The 22716-nt window shown below is 39.3% G+C and overlaps 1 protein-coding gene across 1 annotated transcript in view; it reads left to right on the forward strand.

The window, feature by feature from the left end:
* Positions 1-17526, forward strand: part of LOC125238769 (V-type proton ATPase subunit D-like) — a 29813-nt gene extending 12287 nt beyond the window's left edge. Inside the window, exons 2-6 of the mRNA XM_048146203.1 lie at positions 3518-3689; positions 5181-5292; positions 5411-5482; positions 6991-7151; positions 17468-17526. Coding sequence (XP_048002160.1) covers positions 3518-3689; positions 5181-5292; positions 5411-5482; positions 6991-7151; positions 17468-17519 — 569 coding nt within the window. The 3' untranslated portion in view covers positions 17520-17526. The remainder of the gene's footprint in view (positions 1-3517; positions 3690-5180; positions 5293-5410; positions 5483-6990; positions 7152-17467) is intronic.
* The last annotated feature ends 5190 nt before the right edge of the window (positions 17527-22716 follow it).

Below are 22716 nucleotides of genomic sequence, written 5' to 3' on the forward strand. Positions count from 1 at the left end.
TGTTGATTATTTCGGCCACGGCACTCGCTGGGTACAGAAATGTTGAGTGAATGCAGTCTTTCCTCTGGTTACTTTTATTTCACAATCATTTGTTTAAATACTAATATATATAACAATATCCACTGTAAATGTTGAATATATTGTTACGTTTATTTATGAATTGCGTACGAGAAACACTTTTACAGCTATTTTTGATTTTCATCGAAAATGTATCTCCCCTGGCGTATCAAAAAAGCCAGGGGAGATACTTTGTACTAGTTTTGATTATTTTTATTTCCGTTTTCTCTTAACCTTTGTTTAGCGTTGTACCTATTTTTATTTTAGCTTTACGATAGAAGGTTTTCTTTCCATAAAAACGCAACTATTAAGAAAAAAAGAGGACACATTCACATTCAACTTCATATGAAATTTTCGTGAAGCTGTTTAATAAAAAGGTTTAATACTGATATTAAAAGGATAGGTTTTTGTTTACTTGTTGCCTATTGATTGTACATTAAAATTATTTTTGTTTTAATGGATAATATGGAGAAGTGAAAAATAAGACAACTCATTAAGGAATTATCACTTTTCTTGCTGTAAGAATGTTATGAAATGTAAAGTCTTGAGTATAAATAATCAATAATTATAATAAAAACAATAAATAGAGTTAATTCTTAAAAAATAAAACTAAATTTTTCATACAACTGTCTCTTCCCTGGTCACAAAGTATCCTCCCCTGTGCAACAGTATCTCCCCTGGACTGAGTATTTCCCCTGGTCGCTGATAAAACACGATAAAACAAATAAATTGACTGGTCCTCTTTGTAAACACTTCAAATTGGCAGTTTTAACTAATACAAATAAACAAATAGGTAAAAAACAACAAAAAAGTTCGCGCCGTCTCTCCATACAACGTATTACCTCTTAACTTAGAATCACCCTAATATATTTATTATCATGTTAAATTTAGTAAAATTGCGCGATTATGAGTCTTTTACATGACCTGTCATCAAATTAAAATGAAAAATATCAATAAATTGAATAATACATTATATATAAAGTTGAAATGTAGAATAATGTGTAAAAAATTGAATTCGGTGGTGCAAATTGATTACAGCCCATACATAATTTCGGTGGTTTTAAAATGTCAGATTTCTTACAAACTATAAGGTTCTAATGGAGGCCTCCACCACCAATATTTTTTTATATTTAGGCTAGATTTTAATAAATAGACTGATATATCAAAAAAGTAGTAAATAAAAATCAGCACCGAAATCAGGCACCGAACGTCATCTCTGAGAATCGCCCTAATGTGAAAGTGTGTGTCTGTCTTTGTCCGTCTTTCACGGCAAAACGCGATGAATGCACACAGTGTGGCCCCGTAGCCGAATGGTATTTCTGCAAAACGAAACGCCATCGAAACGCCTCAGAAATGTAGTCTGGCTCTGTCGCGCCAATCCGCAAGAGCGATAGAGATAGATAGCTACGAAAGAGATATTATCGTGAGCGTTTCGTGAGCGTTTGTGCATTTGGCTACGCACACTGAGATCGTGTAGGCGAACGCGTGCCATGATGGTATGAGTGAGATATGACAGGTCGACTGGTCGCGTTCTTGGCAGGCGGTAACTGTGAGGTAACCGAGAGCGGGTGGGCGGCACCGCGCCGCGGCTTAGCAGGCAGGGTCACTACTCGCTAGGCCAGACCGGACGTCAAAACATTTATTTATTTAAATTATTACTAGCTTTTGCCCGCAGCTTCGCTCGCGTTAGAAAGAGACAAAAAGTATCCTATGTCACTCTCCATCCCTTCAACTATCTCCACTTAAAAAATCACGTCAATTGGTCGCTCCGTTTTGCCGTGAAAGACGGACAAACAAACAGACACACACTTTCCCATTTATAATATTGGTATGGATTATTATGAGCCTATTGTCTCCCACTGCTGGGTAAAGACCTCCCCTCTCTTTTTCCATTCCTCTCGGTTTTGTGCGACAACTGGCCAGTCTCTCAAAAGCAGTCTAAGTTATCCCGCCATCGCCGACGAGGTCTGCCGGATCCTCGGTTTGACTCGAGGGGCTCCCACTGCGTGGTAGACTTGGCCCATAAGGCATTCGGCTTGCGGCAGACGTGACCAGCCCAGTCCCACTTTAACGGCCCAGCCACGACATTGGTCTAAGCGCGGCAGCGGCGAGCGGCAGCCATACGTGCGAATGAAAAGTCCCATCGCTGTGTCTCGCTTCAATGTATGGCCGCCGCTCGCCGCTGTCGCGCTTAGACCAATGTCGTGGCTGAGCCGTAACTTGGCCGCTTAACGGGCTATATCAATTATTTGCCTGTGTGGTGACGGGTTAAGAATTTCACCACCCCCTTTTCTTCCCGTGGGTGTCGTAGAAGGCGATATGGGTTAAGTTGTGGCGTAGGCGAGAGGCTGGCAACCTGTCATTGCAATGTCATAGTTTCGTTTCCTTTCGAACCCTTATTTGCCAAGAGTGGCACTGAAGCTTTAGTAGTTTCATGTGCTCTGCCTACTCCTTTATGGGATACAGGCGTGATTGTATGTATGTATTTTTATTTTATTGATTTGGGAAACACACAGCATTAATAATACGTATACATATGTCTTACAAATTAAAGGTAGTTCAGAAGCCAAAACAGTTTCTACTTTAAAGTTATACAAGAGAAACCTCTGAAATAGACATGCGTGAGATAAGTTCTTGAAAACAAATACAACAGGTAATTAACTACAAAAATGCAAACAAGACAACCAATTGTATCTGTGATGGAAACGAAGTTAATTATGATAAATTAAAATAAAAAGATACACAAAAAAGATTACAAAACATTACTTACTTTTACTAAATATATAAAAACCGGTCAAGAGCGTGTCGGGCCACGCTCAGTGTAGGGTTCCGTAGTTTTCCGTATTTTTCTCAAAAACTACTGAACCTATCAAGTTCAAAACAATTTTCCTAGAAAGTCTTTATAAAGTTCTACTTTTGTGATTTTTTTCATATTTTTTAAAGCGCGAAGGGACGCCCTTTTTTTCCTTTAGGATCGATTATTTCCGAAAATATTAATATTATCAAAAAACGATCTTATTAAACACTTATTCATTTTTAAATACCTATCCAACAATATATCACACGTTGGGGTTGGAATGAAAAAAAATATCAGCCCCCACTTTACATGTAGGGGGGAGGGGGGGGGGTACCCTAATAAAACATTTTTTTCCATTTTTTATTTTTGCACTTTGTTAGCGTGATTGATATACATATTGGTACCAAATTTCAGCTTTCTAGTGCTTACGGTTACTGAGATTATCCGCGGACGGACAGACGGACGGACGGACAGACAGACATGGCGAAACTATAAGGGTTCCTTGTTGACTACGGAACCCTAAAAATGGAGATAGTTAACATTCAAAATTCAAACGTGTAAGAATTAGAATTGGTGCTTTTCCGAATCGCAGAAACAAACTTATACTGGTTGAATTGAAATAAGATTTTATTATATTATTTATTTACATGCGTTTCTTTCCAGATGATAATGCCGAGACAGCAGGCAAGACCCGTTTCCCTGTCCTGCCCTCCCTAATCTCCCTCCAACAGATGAGGAATCGCCTACTAACAGCGCAGAGTGGCAGACGACTCATGCAGTGGAGCGCCTTGGCTACGGGCGCTGAGCTGCGCAAGATCGCCAAGGAACTGGCCGTGTGAGTACAATACAATACAACGCTGAGCTGCGCAAGATCACACCTCGGACACTGGTGATCAAATATATGAAAGAGGCGCGTTCCTAGCACACAGTCTAAGCTCGTGTAGGTGAACGCGTGCTATGCTTGTATGAGTGAAATATGACAGGTCGACTGGTCGCGTTTTTGACAGGCGGTAACTGTGAGGTAACCGAGAGGGGGTGGGCGGCACTTTCAGCGGGGAGCGGGAGTGGCCATACTGTACGATCGTACTCTTTATTATACTGTGGCAAGATCGCCAAGGAACTGGCCGTGTGAGTACAATACATCATTCCCCTTGCGGTATCCCGGTATTTGCCACGGCTCATGGGAGCCTGGGGTCCGCTTTGGCAACTAATCCTAGTTTTACGAAAGCGACTGCCATCTGACCTTCCCCGAAGGGTAACTAGACCTTATGACCGTCCGTTATTAGACCGTGTGTGTACAATACAATACAATGCAATACAGGCAGGAGACTCTTGTAGGAGCGGTTTGGCCACGGGCGCTGAGCTGCGCAAGATCGCCAAGGAACTGGCCGTGTGAGTACAATACAACATCGAGATCGAGGAGTTAGTAGCTTAACCCAATATCATCGGCGAAAGTTGGCTGGTTCTTCACAGACTTCACGGTCGGAAGCGATGGTGCGGTCTGGTGAGAGCGTTCTTGAGTCGACCTGCTGGTAGTTGGATCTGTGTTAGCTCCGTCAGTGATGGCAGGAGCACAGTACAATAAAGAGTACTATCGTACAGTATGGCCACTTCCGCTCCCCGCTGAAAGCGCCGCCCACCCCCTCTCGGTTACCTCACAGTTACCGCCTGTCAAAAACGCGAACAGTCAACCTGTCATATCTCACTCATACAAGCATGGTACGCGTTCACCTACACGAGCTTAGAATGTGTGCTAGGAACGCGCCTCTTTCATATATTTGATCGCCAGTGTCCGAGGTGTGGCAGGAGGCTGCGCAGGATCGGGACAGGGTGGCGATCTGTCATTTAAGGCCAAGATTCACTTTGTATGCGTCAAAATATTTTCCCCTAACTAGCTCGTAAACACGTGTTTTGTCCCTTAATACCAGCGGGTAAAAACGCATTGTATCCACTAGTGGGTAAAGTAATTTGACTTTGAATAAAGTCAAATTAACTGCTTTAAAATTTATAAAAGTAGGTGAATCTAGGTAATGTAATAAAGATGATTTACCACCTGTGGAACTACTGGAAGCAGTGATAAATGCATTTTTTGCGTTGTACTTTCCTCGCTGTAGTGAGGGGAAAAGTTTTGTGTTACACTCGGGTACAAATGTATTTTACTTCTCGTGTGTTAAAAAACTCGCTCAGGATTCTATTCTCGAACCACTCGCTTCGTTCGTGGTTCAACTATATAATCCTTTCACTTACACTCGACGTTAAAATACAACTTTGCCCCCTTGTAACAACAAATAACTACTTATTAGTTATTGTGGTTATTCTGTTGCAGGCAATACGCGGCGTTCTCCGAGCAAGTGGCCGACGCGTTCATCGTGCTGGCTAGGTGTCGCTACTTCTTTCCAAACATGAACAGAATGGTCATCGAGAATTTTCCCAAAATTGTAAGTTTTTGTACTTGACCTATGGCAAAAAATAACTCTGTTTACACTGATAGTCTAAGAAATAACGTACCTCAACCCGGTGTATAATTTTGATTATAACACGTTTGTTTGTCTGCAGGCGTGCGTGACTGTTGGCAGGACCACCAAGAGTATAGCTGGCTGCAGGATAGCTTTATTTGCGATCGAAGATGTAAGTATTAACTCTCTAAAGCCTCCGCTACACATGAAGCGTTTTGAAAGCGTAGCGTCAGCGGAGTGGAACGCGCGTATTTCCGTTCGCAATACGCGTTCGTTAGTTCCCGCCGGCGTCCGCTGGGCGCAACGCCAGCGTTCTTCCAGCGCACCGCTATCATTGCGCTCCGCTAACGCTCCGCCTATGCTCTCAAAACGCGCATGTGTGGCCGAGCTTTAAGTTTCGCGCTTTGTACAAATATTTAAAGTCAAACACTGGTCGACCGCCTTAAAAAGCGCTGGTGGCCTAGCGGTAAGAGCGTGCGACTTCCGGTGGTCGCGGGTTCGAACCGGGGCCCGTACCAATGAGTTTTTCGGAACTTATGTGCGACATGTCATTTGATATTTTACCAGTCGCTTTTCGGTGAAGGAAAACGTCGATTGTGAGGAAACCGGACTAATTCCCACACACATCCAACACCACAATCAGAATGAAAAAGTGCTATGAAAAATGCAACAATAAGAATTGATAATTTTTAAGAAAAAAACCTCGCTTTTGTGATTCTGCTGAAATGTACTTCCGAATGTTGGATTATGTAAAAATGTGTAGGTATTTTTTAAATCTGCTTTTAATGAAAATCTTTGATTATTTGATGGAAACACAAATGAATATACGTATACCGTTAAGGTTTGAAGTTTCCTCAATTCCTCATGAATCCGATATCCGATTATAAGAAATCGAGCTTGACAAAATTTGAAAACTCAATATGTAAGCATAACAAAGAGAAAAAATTTAATCTCCTTACAAATAAATGTGACTGTTATGAACTAAAATGCATGCTGTTCCTATAAAAATACGGTAGTCACTATAAATGTGGCGTTCAGATTTGAGGAGTTCCGTTCTGATCATCGTCAGAAATTCCACTGCACTAAATACCACTGTTCTGAACGTAAACGCAAGCTGTTCTTATAAAAATACAAAAGTCATTATAAACGTGCCGTTCAGATTTAAGAAGTTCCGTTCTGATCTTCATCAGCAGTTCCACTGCACCAAATGGTACTGTTCTGGACGTAAGTGCATGCTGTTCTTATAAAAATACCAAAGTCACTATAAGTGTGCCGTTCAGATTTGAGGAGTTCCCTCGATTTCTCCAGGATCCCATCATCAGAACTGGGTTCTGATAAAAATGGGACCAATCTGTATGCATTTAATTTAAAAAAAATCGGTCCAGTAACGACGGAGATATTGTGGAACAAACATTTAAAAAAAAACATACACACGAATTGAGAACCACCTTGCTTGAGATTTGGGGCGGCGGTTAAAAAGTGCACCATTCGTCTTGTCTAACAAATATGAAGGCAATAATAGTATATTATGCAACAAGGGAGGTAAGGGGGATTTTGTCTACGAGTGTTAATAACTCGCGACAGCCGCAGGCTGGAGATTTGGAGGCTAGATATTTCTTAGTTTTTTGTTTTCCAGATACATAAGTAGCAGCCCTCATAATACCTTAATGTGATTTTCAGAACTGCCCCGACTCGTATCCCCTTCTCGGCATCGGGCAGGGCGGCGAACTAGTAGCCGAAGCCAAGAAGACTTGGCACGAACTCCTGCGCAAGATGATCTACATCGAGCAGCTGCGGTCCAACTACAGGAGCTTGGAGGAATCGCATGACGCGACTAACAAGTGAGTGCGATTTTATACCTTCGGCGAATTGTTGAATCCGGCAGAAGTATATAGCAAGAGAATTCAGATTCAAACTGATTTTACGATATGGCTGATTTAACGATCTGGCTGACTTTTGTGTTATACACAGGCCGATTGTTAAATTCGATGATTCGTAAAATCGTAGGCGTATCATGAACTTTAGCTGATTCAACGATCCGTTGGTGACATGTAAAGTTGACGAAATATAATTTGACCCCATTCGATATAAACACTATGTAAGTTTGTCGAAAGGCTTACGTTATGTTTGATCAAACATTCAGCCTGGCAAAAAAGAGAAGAAAATAATAGGGAAGCCACCTTCTATGAAATTCGTTTTTTTTTTATTCACAAAAAAAACTTATAATTAACAGTTTTACAGGAATCCTCGCCAAACTGTAACGTTTGATGGTGAGAGGCGCTCATTGTTTTAGACATTAGTGCATGTGGCAACTATTGAGTTTCATTCGTATGAGAAAAGTTAGTGTTGCCATAATAAAAAAAAATAGTTTTCATTTCTACTCTTTTTTGTGAAACTGTATTATGTAGTTATACTTTGTCCAACAAGTCTGTCAGTAAATAAGAACAAAGAAAACTATATGCATCCTTTTCTTTAGGGTCCCCCCACATCTAGCGTCTCGCGAGCGTCGCGTCGGGCCAACTGTATGAAAAAAACGCCGCGTCGACGCGACGTCGACGCGGCGTCAGGCTTTACCCATACAGTTGGCCCGACGCGACGCTCGCGAGACGCTAGATGTGGGGGGACCCTTAGGGTGCTATAGAAAAGGATACCTATAGTTTTCTTTGTTCTTATAATTACTGACAGACTTGTTTGACAGAGTATATTATTGTAATCCTGCAGGTTTAGCCAAGGTGATAATCATATAAAAACCGGCCAAGAGCGTGTCGGGTCACGCTCAGTTTAGGGTTCCGTAGTTTAGATACAATAAACACCTGCTTATACGGTGAAATTACAAACTTACTTCAGAAATAGTTATATAATTTTTTTTCAAAAACTGTTTAACCAATCAAGTTCAAAAAAAAATCAAAAAAAAATCCTAGAAAGGGTTCATAAAGTTCTACTTCTGAGATTTTTTTTATATTTTTTAAAGTTATGGGTCAAAAGTTAGAGGGGGGGGGGGGGACATTTGTCTTTTGTTTTGGAGCGATTATTCCGAAAATATTAACATTACCAAAAATGTCTTTAGTAAACCCCTATTCATCTTTAAATACCTGTTAAAAATGTATCACACGTTAGGGTTGAAATAGGGGGTAGGTAGCCTAATGAAGCATTTTTTGTCCTCTTTTTATTTTTGAGACAGCTCGCCTAGTGTATCATAGTTATTTTCACAGTGTAATGTCATACGGTATTCTGGTTTGGGGCAAAGCAGCTGACATACAGACTATCTTTGTATTACAAAAGAGAGCCATTCGTTCTATTTACAACTTAGGAACACGTGAATCAGTAAGAGAACTCTTCAAAGAAATTAATATCTTAACTGTAGCTTCCCAATACATTTATGATAGTATAATTTATGTTGTTAAGAATTTAGACTGTTTCACTAAGAATTCTGATATCCATATATAACAGACTAGGTACTCTATGGAAATCAATTTCAATAAATTATATTATTGCTTAATAATACGTCGTTCTTCTTCAGAGAAAACATATCAAATTGTCATAGAAGAAAAAGATAATATGAATCTCAATATCATTAAATATGTAATTTACCTACACAACATAAAATATTTGATGTGCTTTCTTATCTGAACTGTGTCCTCTATACATAATACAATTATTTTAATTGCTATTCGTTTTTTGTAGTTTCTGGTTCGGGCCATGCATGTTTGTCTGTCAAAATTTGACAGATAAGAAAGCACATCAAATATTTTATGTTGTGTAGGTAAATTACATATTTAATGATATTGAGATTCATATTATCTTTTTCTTCTATGACAATTTGATATGTTTTCTCTGAAGAAGAACGACGTATTATTAAGCAATAATATAATTTATTGAAATTGATTTCCATAGAGTACCTAGTCTGTTCATATTCTTTGATGAATACTTTTGCATGTTAAATTGTATGTTGTTATTTAATGCATGTTAATTATAAGATGTAATGTTTTGAAAAGAAGTTGCCCGCCGAGTTTCTTGCCGGTCCCATAGTGGATACCCCCTCCCAACTGAGGGGGACTGAAATCTTCTCGAGGCTGAGGCGTAGGGTTAGAGCCGGCGTAGCTTTATTTGACGTTCATATGCGCATTGTAATATGCCTACTTGAAAAATAAATATTTCATTTTCATTTTCATTTTCATTTTCATTTTTGCACTTTGCTGGTGCTGGACTACCTAGAGGTAGGGCACAGCGAATGATATCCCGCTCTGTGTGGTAGGGCACAGCACAGCGTATATCATCTCGCTCGAACCTAGAGCAGAGCCCAACTGGGGAAGTACCTCCGCCTTACAGAAGACCGCAGCCAAATAGCACTAGACCCTACTCATAGTGTTGTGTTCCTGCTGGTGAGTAAGGCTGCCAGAGCTCAACGAGGGTATGGTGTGCTGACGACTGGAGGACCCACGGAACTAATAATACTGGCTTCGGTCTGTGTAGGCGCGGACTGCAGGCTCGGCTATCAGGGAGACCCGGTGAAACGGCTGACCGCTGGCCGCCCGCAGGTCAGTAGGGTTCCCGAACCCAGGGATTACCTTAATCTCCGCCTTGGGAGGCTGAACCACCAACCTGCGAAAAATCCCTGGGGTAGAGGTCGTGCCGGAGAAGGAGACCGGAGTGGACTCGGCTGCTGCCACAGGGGGGGACCGGGGGCCCTTCCGTACGCCGTGCCTGCAGACCGCACTACCTGCATAGTCCCCCGCCAGATTTGTTCCGTCTATTGTCCTTTGAGTCGTCGGCACCTCTAACCCTCCTTAGAAATAAGTACACAAAAAAAAAAAAAAAATGGCTCGTAGAAAAAGAAAGTTTGGTCCATCAGCGGAATCTCTATCCACGCAAGTGGATTTCTGCAACATCAGGGGTATACACTCCAACCTGAACGCAGTCCACTGCTATTTGGAGACTGCGCAGCCGACCTTACTGTTCCTCACGGAGACGCAGATATCCTGCCCGACGGACACATCATACCTATCGTACCCCGGCTATACACTTGAACATAAGTTCATGAGACGCGCCGGTGTATGTGTGTACGCCCGGCGGGATATATGCTGTCGCCGTCTTCAAGCCTTTGAAGACCGGGACCTGTCAGTTCTGTGGGTGCGTGTGGACTACGGCGGCCACACCCGTGTCTACGCGTGCCTATACAGGTCTCATAGCGGCAACACGGAGACAAACCGACTCTTCGAGCACCTACAATTGACGTCCGACAGAGTTCTTGAGCAGTACCCATCCGCAGAGCTGGTGATTTTGGGGGACTTTAACGCCCATCACATTGAGTGGCTTGGTTCTCGGTCCACCGACTTTGCGGGAAGGTCTGCTCATGAATTTTCTCTGGCCTATGGGCTCTCACAACTGGTACATTCTCCCACGAGAATACCAGACATCGAGGACCATACGAGCTCTTTACTGGACCTCCTGCTGACCACGCGTCCGGACGGATATTCCGTCACAGTGAATGCACCTCTCGGCTCGTCCGATCACTGTCTCGTCCGGACTAAAGCGCCTTGCGCGCGGCCTGATCCACCGCGGCCAACTAGCCTACGTCGCGTTTGGCAGTACGGGTCAGCAGATTGGGACGGATTGCGAGAGTTTTACGCTTCGTACCCATGGAGGCAGCTTTGTTTCGCATCAGATGATCCAGACTCCTGTGCGACAAATGTCGCTGAGACAATACAGCTGGGAATGGATTGTTTCATTCCCAACTCGTTAGTCGCTGCAGGAGCAAAGAAGCGACCTTGGTTTAACCGGCCCTGTAAGGAAGCTACAACACGTAAGCAAGCCGCTTACAGGGCTTGGACCAAGGCCGTAGCTGATAAGGATCCGAACGTTACTGATGTGAAACGTAAGCTGAACGCTGCCTCGAGGTCTAGTAAAAAAGCTATTGCCAGAGCAAAGTTCGATTTTGTCGGCAGATTTGGTGAGAAACTCGCAGGCTACCCATCCGGGAGTCGCGCTTTCTGGTCTCTTGCCAAAGCTGCCGAGGGGAACTTTTGTCGGTCGTCTTTACCACCACTGCGAAATGCTGACGGTAATCTGGTCCATAGTGCAAAAGAGAAAGCCGATCTTCTAGGTACTCTTTTTGCCTCGAACTCGACTGTGAGCGATGACGGTAGCACCGTGCCACCTACCATACCGCGGTGCGCACACTCCATGCCGGAAATCCGCATCTCCCAGAAGGATGTTCGGCGGGAGCTACTGTCCTTAAACGTTCACAAGTCGAGCGGGCCAGACGGCATACCTGCAGTTGTGCTCAAACGCTGTGCTCCAGAGTTGTGTCCCGTGCTAACGCATCTCTTCACGCTTTCTATTAGCAAACGGGAAGTTCCATCTTCGTGGAAAACGGCCCTTGTGCACCCTGTCCCAAAAAAGGGCGACAGATCGGATCCATCAAACTATAGGCCTATCGCTATTACCTCCCTTCTCTCTAAGGTCATGGAGCGTGTAATTAACTCGAAGCTCCTTGGATACCTAGAAGAACACGATCTAATAAGCGACCGCCAGTATGGCTTTCGCCACGGTCGCTCTACTGGTGATCTTCTAGTGTATCTAACTCACCGCTGGGCTTCGGCCATTGAGAGTCAAGGTGAGGCATTGGCAGTTAGCCTAGATATAGCGAAGGCATTTGATCGGGTCTGGCATAGGGGCCTTTTGTCGAAGTTACCATCTTATGGACTGCCCGAGGGATTATGCAAATGGATTGCCAGCTTTTTGTCCGGCAGACGCATACGAGCCGTAGTAGACGGTAGCTGCTCCGATAGCATGGACATAAACGCTGGCGTCCCGCAAGGTTCTGTGCTATCCCCAACGCTGTTCTTGCTGCATATCAATGACATGTTGTCTATCGGCGACATCCATTGCTATGCGGATGACAGTACTGGGGATACATTTTACACGGGCCGTGCTAATATCCCTCGTTCAGTGGTGCTAGAAAGTCGTGAAAAGCTTGTGTCGGACATCGAGAGGATTCTGTCCGGAGTCTCGGTGTGGGGTCGGGACAACCTAGTCTGTTTCAATCCCACTAAGACACAGGTGTGTGCGTTCACCGCTAAGAAAACCCCATTTACTGTGGTTCCACAGTTTCAAGGCACAGCCCTTACCTTGTCAGGAAGTATTGGGATCCTCGGAGTCGACATTTCGAGTAGCGTCCAATTCCGTTGTCACTTGGAAGGGAAAGCTGCGTTGGCATCCAAAAAGCTCGGTGTGCTCAACAGAGCGAGGGGATACTTTACTCCGGGGCAAAGACTGCTCTTGTACAAGTCGCAAGTTAGACCCCACATGGAGTACTGCTGTCACCTTTGGGCAGGAGCACCTGGATACCAGCTTGGACCCTTTGACTCGATCCAGAGACGCGCTGTACGAATTGTCGACGATCCCAAACTCACAGGCGGTATTGAACCCTTAAGTCTAAGGAGGGACTTCGCCTCCTTATGTGTGTTCTATCGCCTGTACAATGGGTTGTGTTCTGAAGAACTGTTTGACATGATGCCAACGGCCACTTTTCATCATCGCACCGCTCGCCATCGACAGGGCGCTCATCCACACACCTTGCAACCTAAATGGTCGCGCACCGTGCGGTTTCAGAGGAATTTCCTCCCACGAACGCTCCGGCTGTGGAATGAGCTCCCTGTCGAGGTATTCCCGATGAACTACAGTATGGGGTTCTTCAAAAAAGGAGTGTACAAGTTTCTAATGGGTCGGCAACGCGCACGTGACACCCCTTGAGTTGCGGGCGTCCATAGGTTACGGTGACCGCTTTCCATCAGGCGGGCCGTATACCTGTTTGCCACCGACGTGGTATAAAAAAAAAAAAAAAGGCTAAGAACACTCCCGACTAACTCCGCTTTCAGACAGAAAAAAACTAAGTCCTAATCCGTTTGGGAGCTACGATGCCACAGACAGACACACACACAGACAGACACGTCAAACGGGTGCGTCCCACGAGATATAACGTTAATATATATAATTTCATGTTACTAACGTTCAGCAGCAATAATGAACGTTAGATATAACACCAAAATCAATACTTTTGTAAGAAATAACGCTTAATTGCCATAATATTAATTTTACATAACGTTTTTTAATATATCGTTTACGTTACTTAATTTCAGTTTATATACCATACACTACGTATACCGTTCACCATGCATAACATTTCTTAATATAATGTTTAAATTAGCTAATTTCAGTTTATATACCATACACTAAGTATACCGTCCACCATAAATAACATTACTTAATATAACGATTATATTAGCTTAATATCAGTTTATATACCATACCGTTCTCCATATATAACATTTAACTGTTGCTAAGAAAGTAGGTTTAAGTCAGGTTAGAACTGCGACCCCCACACAAAACTATTGCTAAGAAAGTAGGTTTAGGTTAGGTTAGAACTGCGACCCCCATACAAAACTGTTGCTAAGAGAGTAGGTTTAGGTTAGGTTAGAACTGCGACCCCCACACAAAACTGTTGCTAATAAAGTAGGTTTAGGTTAGGTTAGAACTGCGACCTCCACACAAAATTGTTGCTAAGATAGTAGGTTTAGGTTAAGTTAGAACTGCGACCCCACACAAAACTGTTGCTAAGAAAGTAGGCTTAGGTTAGATTAGAACTGCGACCCCCACACAAAACTGTTGCTAAGAAAGTAGGTTTAAGTTAGGTTAGAACTGCGACCCCCACACAAAACTGTTGCTAAGAGAGTAGGTTTAGGTTAGGTTAGAACTGCGACCCCCACACAAAACTGTTGCTAAGAAAGTAGGTTTAGGTTAGGTTAGAACTGCGACCCCCACACTAAACTGTGTTGCTAAGAAAGTAGGTTTAGGTTAGGTTAGAACTGCGACCCCCACACAAAACTGTTGCTAATAGAGTAGGTTTAGGTTAGGTTAGAACTGCGACCCCCACACAAAACTGTTGCTAAGAAAGTAGGTTTAGGTTAGGTTAGAACTGCGACCCCCATACAAAACTGTTGCTAAGAGAGTAGGTTTAGGTTAGGTTACAACTGCGACCCTCACACAAAACTGTTGCTAAGAAAGTAGGTTTAGGTTAGGTTACAACTGCGACCCTCACACAAAACTGTTGCTAAGAGAGTAGGTTTAGGTTAGGTTAGAACTGCGACCCGCACACAAAACTGTTGCTAAGAAAGTGGGTTACGTTAGGTTATTATGCATTTAAAATCTTACACACAGAATGAACATTACGCCTTTTAATTTTAGAGGTAGATTAATTGAAAAATATATTTTATTAATATTAGGTATCCCAAACGTTATAAACATAGATCTTAGATATTATGAACATTACACATTTTGATGATAGAATAATTGATTAATATATGTTATAAATATTAGGTATCCCTAACGTTATATACATTAATCTTTATATACACCGATATTATAGAGAATAAACATTATCCACTTCGAAATTATATGATTTGCTTTTATCGATTTTGAGCATTATAACCAGTGAACGTTATGCTGAACAAGCTTATACAAAGTGAGCGTATATATTATAAGTAATATACGATACGTTCTTATATCTCGTATTACTTACCCCGTCAAACACCCCGTCGTTTTTGCGTCGGGGGTTAAACAACATCGACATTCCTTTTATTGATAAATAGCCCTATATAAGATTATTAATTACCTCTAATAAAAAATCTCTAAAATCTTTAATACTATGTAAGTTAACTCTTAAAATATGGTTCGTTTTATTATTATTGTCCATCTATTTTCAAATGTGACATTTGTATAAAACATTAATGTTAACCTCTATTCAAGCGTATATTAGGTACCCAAAACCGGGTAGGCAGAGCACATGAAACTACTCAAGATTCAGTTCCACGGCAATAATGAATGACGTAAGTATTATAAATATTACTATCGGAAGGAAGTCACTAGTGTCACTTCGTTCGTGCTGGAAAAATATCTAGGTAAAATATTACCCATAACACACATAAAAATGTATTAAAATTCTCATAGAAAATGTGCATTTCTATAAACGGGCTTACTCTTGACCACAGACTAGCCAAAGGCAAAGACGTGGCCTACGATGGAGTGAGCTCGCCCAGAAAATGCCTGTTCACTCTTGATTTGAAGGTTGCCGGGTTATATGAGCTGGGAAATATAGCCGCCGGCAAGGAATTCCACTCCTTTTAGTGCCAAGGTTTGGTTGACCGTCTATTTCTGACAAGGACCAACTCTTTTACCTTATAACCGCAGTAGTCACAAAATATTCAGCTTTCTTAGCCGCAATCTGACAAAATGGCTCCATTTGTGTTTTTATTGGTTTTTACTTTTTAAAACGTGGGATTTTTTAATACTTCTGATCCTTTACGTTTTTTCATGTAAAGATTTGCCTTCGTATTGTACGGAAACGTATAGTATGAATTTTCTGAGATGAACGTTTCGCTTTTGCCGTAATCTGTTAAACAAAGGCCTTTGTTTCTATTATTCACTGCGGCTAGCTCCCGTTTCCACAGCACGTGCTAAAGTCTCAGTGTACTTAAAAAGCAACTATCATGATAGCAATAAAGTTCAAATTTATTAAACAGTTTGCAGTATGCAGGTAACTTTTTTTGAAAATGACAAAACGTGTTATCTCCGAAAGGGCTTTTTATGGATTTGAACCTTATTACTATCACGATAGTTGCTTTTTAACTACACTAAGACTATAGCACGTGCCGTTTAAACGGGAGCTAGCTGCTAGTATTTCTGAAATGAACTTTTCACTTTAGCCGTAATCTGTTAAACAAAGGCCTTTGTGTCTATTGTTCACACAAAGGCCTTTGTTTAACAGATTACGGCTAAAGCGAAAAGTTCATCTCAGAAAATTCATACTTTACAAACGCGCCATGATACTTCAGTCAGAATCAGTACAAGATGTACTGACATTGACTGGACTAGCATGACAAATACGAACGTTTCCGGAAAAATGGAAGGAAACCCTTTTTTGCAAGACATCTGTAGGTACCTCTAACATTTTGATAATGTATACTGTATGTGTATGTGTGTATGTGACTTAAGCGGTTAAAAGGTTAGAGATCTATAAGGCCTCAAGGCCAGATTCTTTAATTTTAAGCTTAGATTCTAAAACTAGAAAGCTGCCGGTGGATGCCTTCTGCCTACTTAAGGACTTGTTATAAAAACAATCCAGGGTTCGTTTCTAAATTCTATTACCTGAGAACCTATAAAATACAATGCGTTTGAGAAAGATATTTCTTAAAAGATCAGATTTGTAAAACAAAAAATACACGAGACTAAGTTTTTTCAAATAAATTATTGCTAGATATGTGTCGGTCGTATTTGATGGTTAATGGTCATTATTGTAAGTAATCATGGATAAAATAATTAGTATCGATACTTTTCTCTGTCTACTAGTGATCATTGATGTCATGTTATCTCTAATATTTTTCTCCGATGTAAGTTTTTACATGTTCATTGTCAACAATTTTGAATAGAGTTCATTTTTGTTTTGCCTTTTTGACTCACCTGCCTGTTTGTGGCTATTGTTTCACCTCAATTTTTAATTCTCTTTAAACTCATCTCTCTTTTAAATTTGCTGGCGTCAATAGGTTACTGAGACTGTTTATCATGAGGTCGTATGCTTATAACCACCACTAAAATTCTTTGATTGAGTACAATGTTTTTGAAATTGACAAACGAACGTCTAAAACAAAGAAAATTGACTGGATAAAGCGGTGAAAAATTAAACTGACTTGAGTGAAAATACCAAATCTGCTGAAATAAGAAATAGGCAAACAACAAAGATGACAAAGAAAACTAACGAAAGTGACAAATAAAAAATACTGTAAGAAAGGGATAAATAAAGAATGCGCGACGAAAACAAAATGGGATGATCGTGATAAAAAACAAATGAGAATATCCAAGAAAAACAAACAATAAGACTTGCTTATAAACCATTGTATCCCTTAATTTTGTAATAAAATGAGTATTGTATAACGAGAAGTACATTCTGCTTAAATTTGAAATAATGTTTGTGATACGTTTTTTATCTACTCGTAATAGAATCTGTGCATTTAGTTGACAAATAAAAGTACTTAAGTAGCGGAGATCCATCGGCAGTAAAACAGCAAGAATATTAACAAAAAGCTAAATTCATTGTCAACAGGATGCCGATTGAAGAGTTTGGACATACAAACAATTTAAGAGAACTTATTTGAATTTCGCTAAACTGACGAGAACTTTCAATTGATATTAATATAATAAGATATTCAATACTGCAGAATGCTAATAAAAAGAGTCAACTAGAAGCTAGATAATTTAACGCAATGAACAATCTTGGAAAAGATATATACACTATGGATGCTAAGAAATCATTTGATTATGTCAACAATGATCTATCCGTTAACATCTCAGTTGAAACCATTGATCAACTTCAGGACATATTAACTAATCTCATTTCAAAAGGAAATACACTCGTCAAAACAAATGACAATAATAACATCGATGATAATGACATTGATTTAATAATAAATCTTAGCGAAGTTCCAGGAACGAGTGATAAAATAACCAATGAGACAATATTTAAACTGCTAGGAATGCAGGGTTACGAATCAAACATAAATATTATTAGTAACCATCTACTTGCTAAAAATAGTATTATAGGGTTGTTTAAAAACCAAATTGCTGACGTAAAAGAATTATCAGAAGTAATTTTAAAAGATCAAAGTATAAAATCCAGAGTTAGCATGTTTATTAAAGAATGCCAGTGTATGGAGACAATGCTTGAACCTCATGTTAATTTTGAACTGAAAAAAGGTGAAAAATTACTCGATGATATTTTTCAGCAAAAAGTTTATAATTTTTTAGTATTATGCAATGAATATAAAAATACATTGAGACAACATAAAACAGAAATACATTTGAAAATGAAGTCTGAGTTGGAATTGATCAAGCAAATAAATACTGTCATTGAACTGAGTAAGAATATCGAACTAGATTCGAACACTATAGAACGTTTTAGAAATGTTTGTGGCGATACTATTAAATATCTTCAGCGGTGTAGGAAAAAGGAAAAGAAATCGGCGATAGTCGAAGAAGTTAGATATATGGGTTTTGTAAAAAACAATAACTATCAGATCCACAGTCATTCGCCAGACCCGAGCATATGTGACTTTTGCAGAAGCAGCGTAGATGATTATAGAATGGAATCCGATGAACTGTGTGATATCTGCTGTGCTGAACCTGAAGCACCTTCACCTTTTACACTGATAAGTGTGTCTCCTGACGTAAGTAAAGTGGAGAAAAAAAAGATCCCGACGATGTCGAATGCCATGCAACAAAAGTACGAAAAATCACTAGAGTTAACCGATTTTTAAACCCTGATGGCACAGTTCAAGAAAATACAGATGTAACTACTATTAAAGAATTAAATTTCAATTCCGACCCGTCTGAAATGTATGCATTTGACGAATTTAAATCATCGAAGCCTGATAATGACTATGTAGTAACTGATATTGAGAAAGTAGATGCAGCTATTGAAATTAATATTGAAAAACCTGCAATTAAACCAAGCGTAAAAGTTTCTTTCGGTAATGTCATTGAAACAAGTGAAACGACTGACATCAAAACTACAGAACACGAAGAGAAACCTCAAGAACACGTAGAGAAACTAAAACGAAAAGTTGTTCTAAATACTGACGATAGCAAAAGTGAGAAGTCTGACACTAAGGCTGAAGAGACCGTAGGAAAGAAAATTCGTAAAATAACCAGAACTAACCGATTCTTAAAACCTGACGGCACAGTTGAAGAACAAGTAGAAGTTACGACCATTCAAGAAGAAACTTTCGATCAGGGTACGATGGCAGATTTCAACGAATTTGAACTGTCTAAATATTATGATGACTATGAAGTTATTGACATTAAAACGGAGGATATTATTACTAAACAACCGGAGGGAAAAGGAGGATCTAGTACAATAAAGTTTTTAAATGTTGAACATGACAAAGGATTCAATAATAACGTTAAAGCAAAATCTGAATGTTACATAGAAGATTTTACTATGATACACCCAACTTTACGCGATTGCTTATCAGCAGAAGAACTTTATTTTGCGCACAGTTCTCTAACCAGTTTCGAAATTAATTATTTTGATATCAGGGATTTGAATTCTAGTTTAACATAGGTGAACAGCTTTTTTTTTAATAAAAATGTATAGACATTTCTCTTTCTGTTCTTATTTATTTGCTCAAAATAACCAACAATTTACTCATTGATGTTTTATCCAGTTTTTAAATTCGCCCCATTGTTATTCGTCACTTTTACTTCACTAGTCTGTTCTTTGATCATGTTTGTCATTTCAGGTTTTCTTACAGACTCTTTCTTTGTTGTTCTATCGTCCAGAGCCTTATTTGTGTCGCTTAACTTCAAACCTGGGTAAATCCATTCTGCTTAAAATTGAATATATAAAAAAAATACTAGTTTTTGCCCGCGGCTTCGCTCGCGTTAGAAAGAGACAAAAAGTAGGCCATGTCACTCTCCAACTATATTCAACTCAACTATAACTACAACTCAACTATATTCACCTGAAAAATCACGTCGATTCGTCGTTCCGTTTTGCCGTGAAAGACGGACAAACAAACAGACACACACACTTTCCCATTTATAATATTAGTATGAATACAAATACAAATATTCTTTATTGTTCACCAATATAACAAGATTACATTAAAAAAAAAGCACATAACTTTAATTAACTATGGTAGACAACAGGCGGTCTTATCGCTAAAGAGCGATATCTTCCAGACAACCTTTGGGTAGTGGAGACAAGACACAAAAAACAACTGATTTGAGTAGGTGATGCAGTGAGTGATAGAAAACGTTAAATAATCTTAATACTAATAAACATACATGAATAATACGATCTGAAAGATAATCAACCTTATAGCAGAATGGATTTACCCAGTTTTGAAGTTAAGCGACACATTTAATATAAATAAAACTACAACATAATAAAGAGAAATATAGATTTGACTGCGAACATGGTCAAAGAAAATGTTAAAGTTTACCGACGAAAGTAACGAATAATAAATGAGGGACTTAAACAGAAAACAGGACAAATTTAAAAGCTAGAAACATGAATGGGATTATCGAAGAGGATACTTAATTAAAAACCAGTTACATTAACAACAAGTTACACGAAAAACATTACATATATTTTATACAGACATAGACAGATGTACATTCCAAATCTGGAGTTTTTGTTTCTACGAGACAGCTAAAACTTGCTTCCGAGGTAGGAGTTTGACACTACAGCGTAGCTTTTAAACAATATGACCCCTTTCTAGACTTCGATTTCGTGCGTAATTCGTATAAAAAAAATGCTTCTTCTTTTAATCCTGCCTGAAGGTCAGCTGCACTAAAAAACCGTTTTCCAATTCAGAAATCGCTCAATTTTTTGTATGGAAATTTCCAAAGACCTGCTACTTGATGATTATGTGACTGCCTTATGTGGTTGATGCAACTGGCCCTTAGTGATACAATTAAAATTAAATATGTAATCGTATATTTTGTGACGTGATTACTTTTTGAGAAATACCTTTATCGTAAATTGATCAATTCATCTATTTTTACTAATCAGTAGTCTAAATGAGAATAATTTTATTATCTTTTTTGGTATTTTTTAAGTATACGGAAAAGGCCATCGGCAGCTTTCTACTATAACCACAATTTTTACAAGTAATATTTCTCAAAAGTGGTCTCGTCACGAAATAAAAAAATGAAATCCTTAATATTAATATAAAAATGACAAATTAAATTATTTCGTGACGGGCTATTCTTAAGAGATATTGATAATTATATGCAATTGAAAATGTATTAATTGTCATTAGGGATGTTTGCGGCAAAATTATCAAAACAAGGAAATTAAATATACGTCGAATCAAATCAGAAACATCGAAGAAAAAAGATAATTTTAACGTAAATAAAGCACGAAAAGTAAAAAATGCACATGAAAGGAAGAAAGGAAACTCAGAGCAATTTAATAATATTACTAGAACTTCTAGTCTTTTCAACGTTCTCCTAGTAGAATCGAAGCATGATTCCGAAAAAACTTATAATGAAGAATGTCACTTATGATAACGTTCCTGTTAGATAGACAAGAAATAAAAATGAAGAAACAAAATTATTACTCTGAGTCTGTAAAGACGTCAACAAAACGTAACACAGTTACTTTTGGTGATTATAACCTTGAGTCCCACAGAAAAACATTTATTCACAAAGATATGAAAGACTTAATTAGCACTCGTGTGTCGTTTGCTGTTGCACAGTTAAATAAACAAATTATTGAAGATGTTAAAACAAAAAGTTCAGCCGTTGAGAAAAAGGAACATGTCATGGAGAAATTGTCAAATATAGGTAATATAAATTACCAAAAGAAATTTAATATTTTGAATGTAATACAAACAGCTGAAGAACGGAAAGAAAAACCAGTAAATCCTAGCCCTGAACAAGTTCTCTCGATTTTGAAAACTAACCAGAAAGTGAATAGTGAAGAAATTAATAATTTATCCTCATCGTTCAAGCAAACATCCGTAAAATGTGATTGCTATCAGTATTCTGAGTCTATACAAATTGATATAGACCAGTTTATACAAACTTGTAAACTTTTAGAAAAACCGCTTAGAAACAGGAAAACAATACAAAATAACGCTCAAAAAGCGAAGCTAAATGCAGATCTAGTTTGCTATTATTGTGGAGCTGATAATAGCATGAGACCACTCGTTGATGTGAAATGTAATCACTGCTCAGAATTACCAGCAAAAAGTAGCAAAATCGAAAACGACGATTGCTGCCGTAACCATTCAAATCACAAAACCCCTAAACTTCTCGAGAGAAATGAAATTATTCCTTGCGATAGCTGTAAGTCTGATGAAAATTATAAAACGATACGTACTATAACGAAAGTCACAAGATACTTAAATCCTGATGGTACCATCCAAGAAGTAAAAGAAATAATAAAAATCAAACATGCTGCGGAAGATTCTGACGAACAATGTATGCATAAAACACAATCAACAAATCAACTCGGCCCTTGCTGTGCATCTGAACCCAAAACAGGCAATAAAAATAGACATGAATGTGATTTAAAAGAATGTATAAAGCCTGACGTTACTAACAAATGTTCACAAAACAAGTTAATTAAAAATCAAAATCAATGTGAGTCATGTAGACAAAATAAGCAGGATAAAGAACATAAACAGAGATCTTTAAAAAAGAAACAGCAAAGATCCGAATGTAACGCTTGTTCTGAAACTGCTTCAAACACTGACTCCATTTCTGATTTGTGTGACGACCATCTTCCTGAACGCCAAAAATCTAATCAATCCATAAAATTTCAGTCAAGTAATATGTGCCACA

The sequence above is a fragment of the Leguminivora glycinivorella genome, chromosome 24 (genome assembly GCF_023078275.1).
Source record: "Leguminivora glycinivorella isolate SPB_JAAS2020 chromosome 24, LegGlyc_1.1, whole genome shotgun sequence".
NCBI lineage: Eukaryota > Metazoa > Arthropoda > Insecta > Lepidoptera > Tortricidae > Leguminivora > Leguminivora glycinivorella.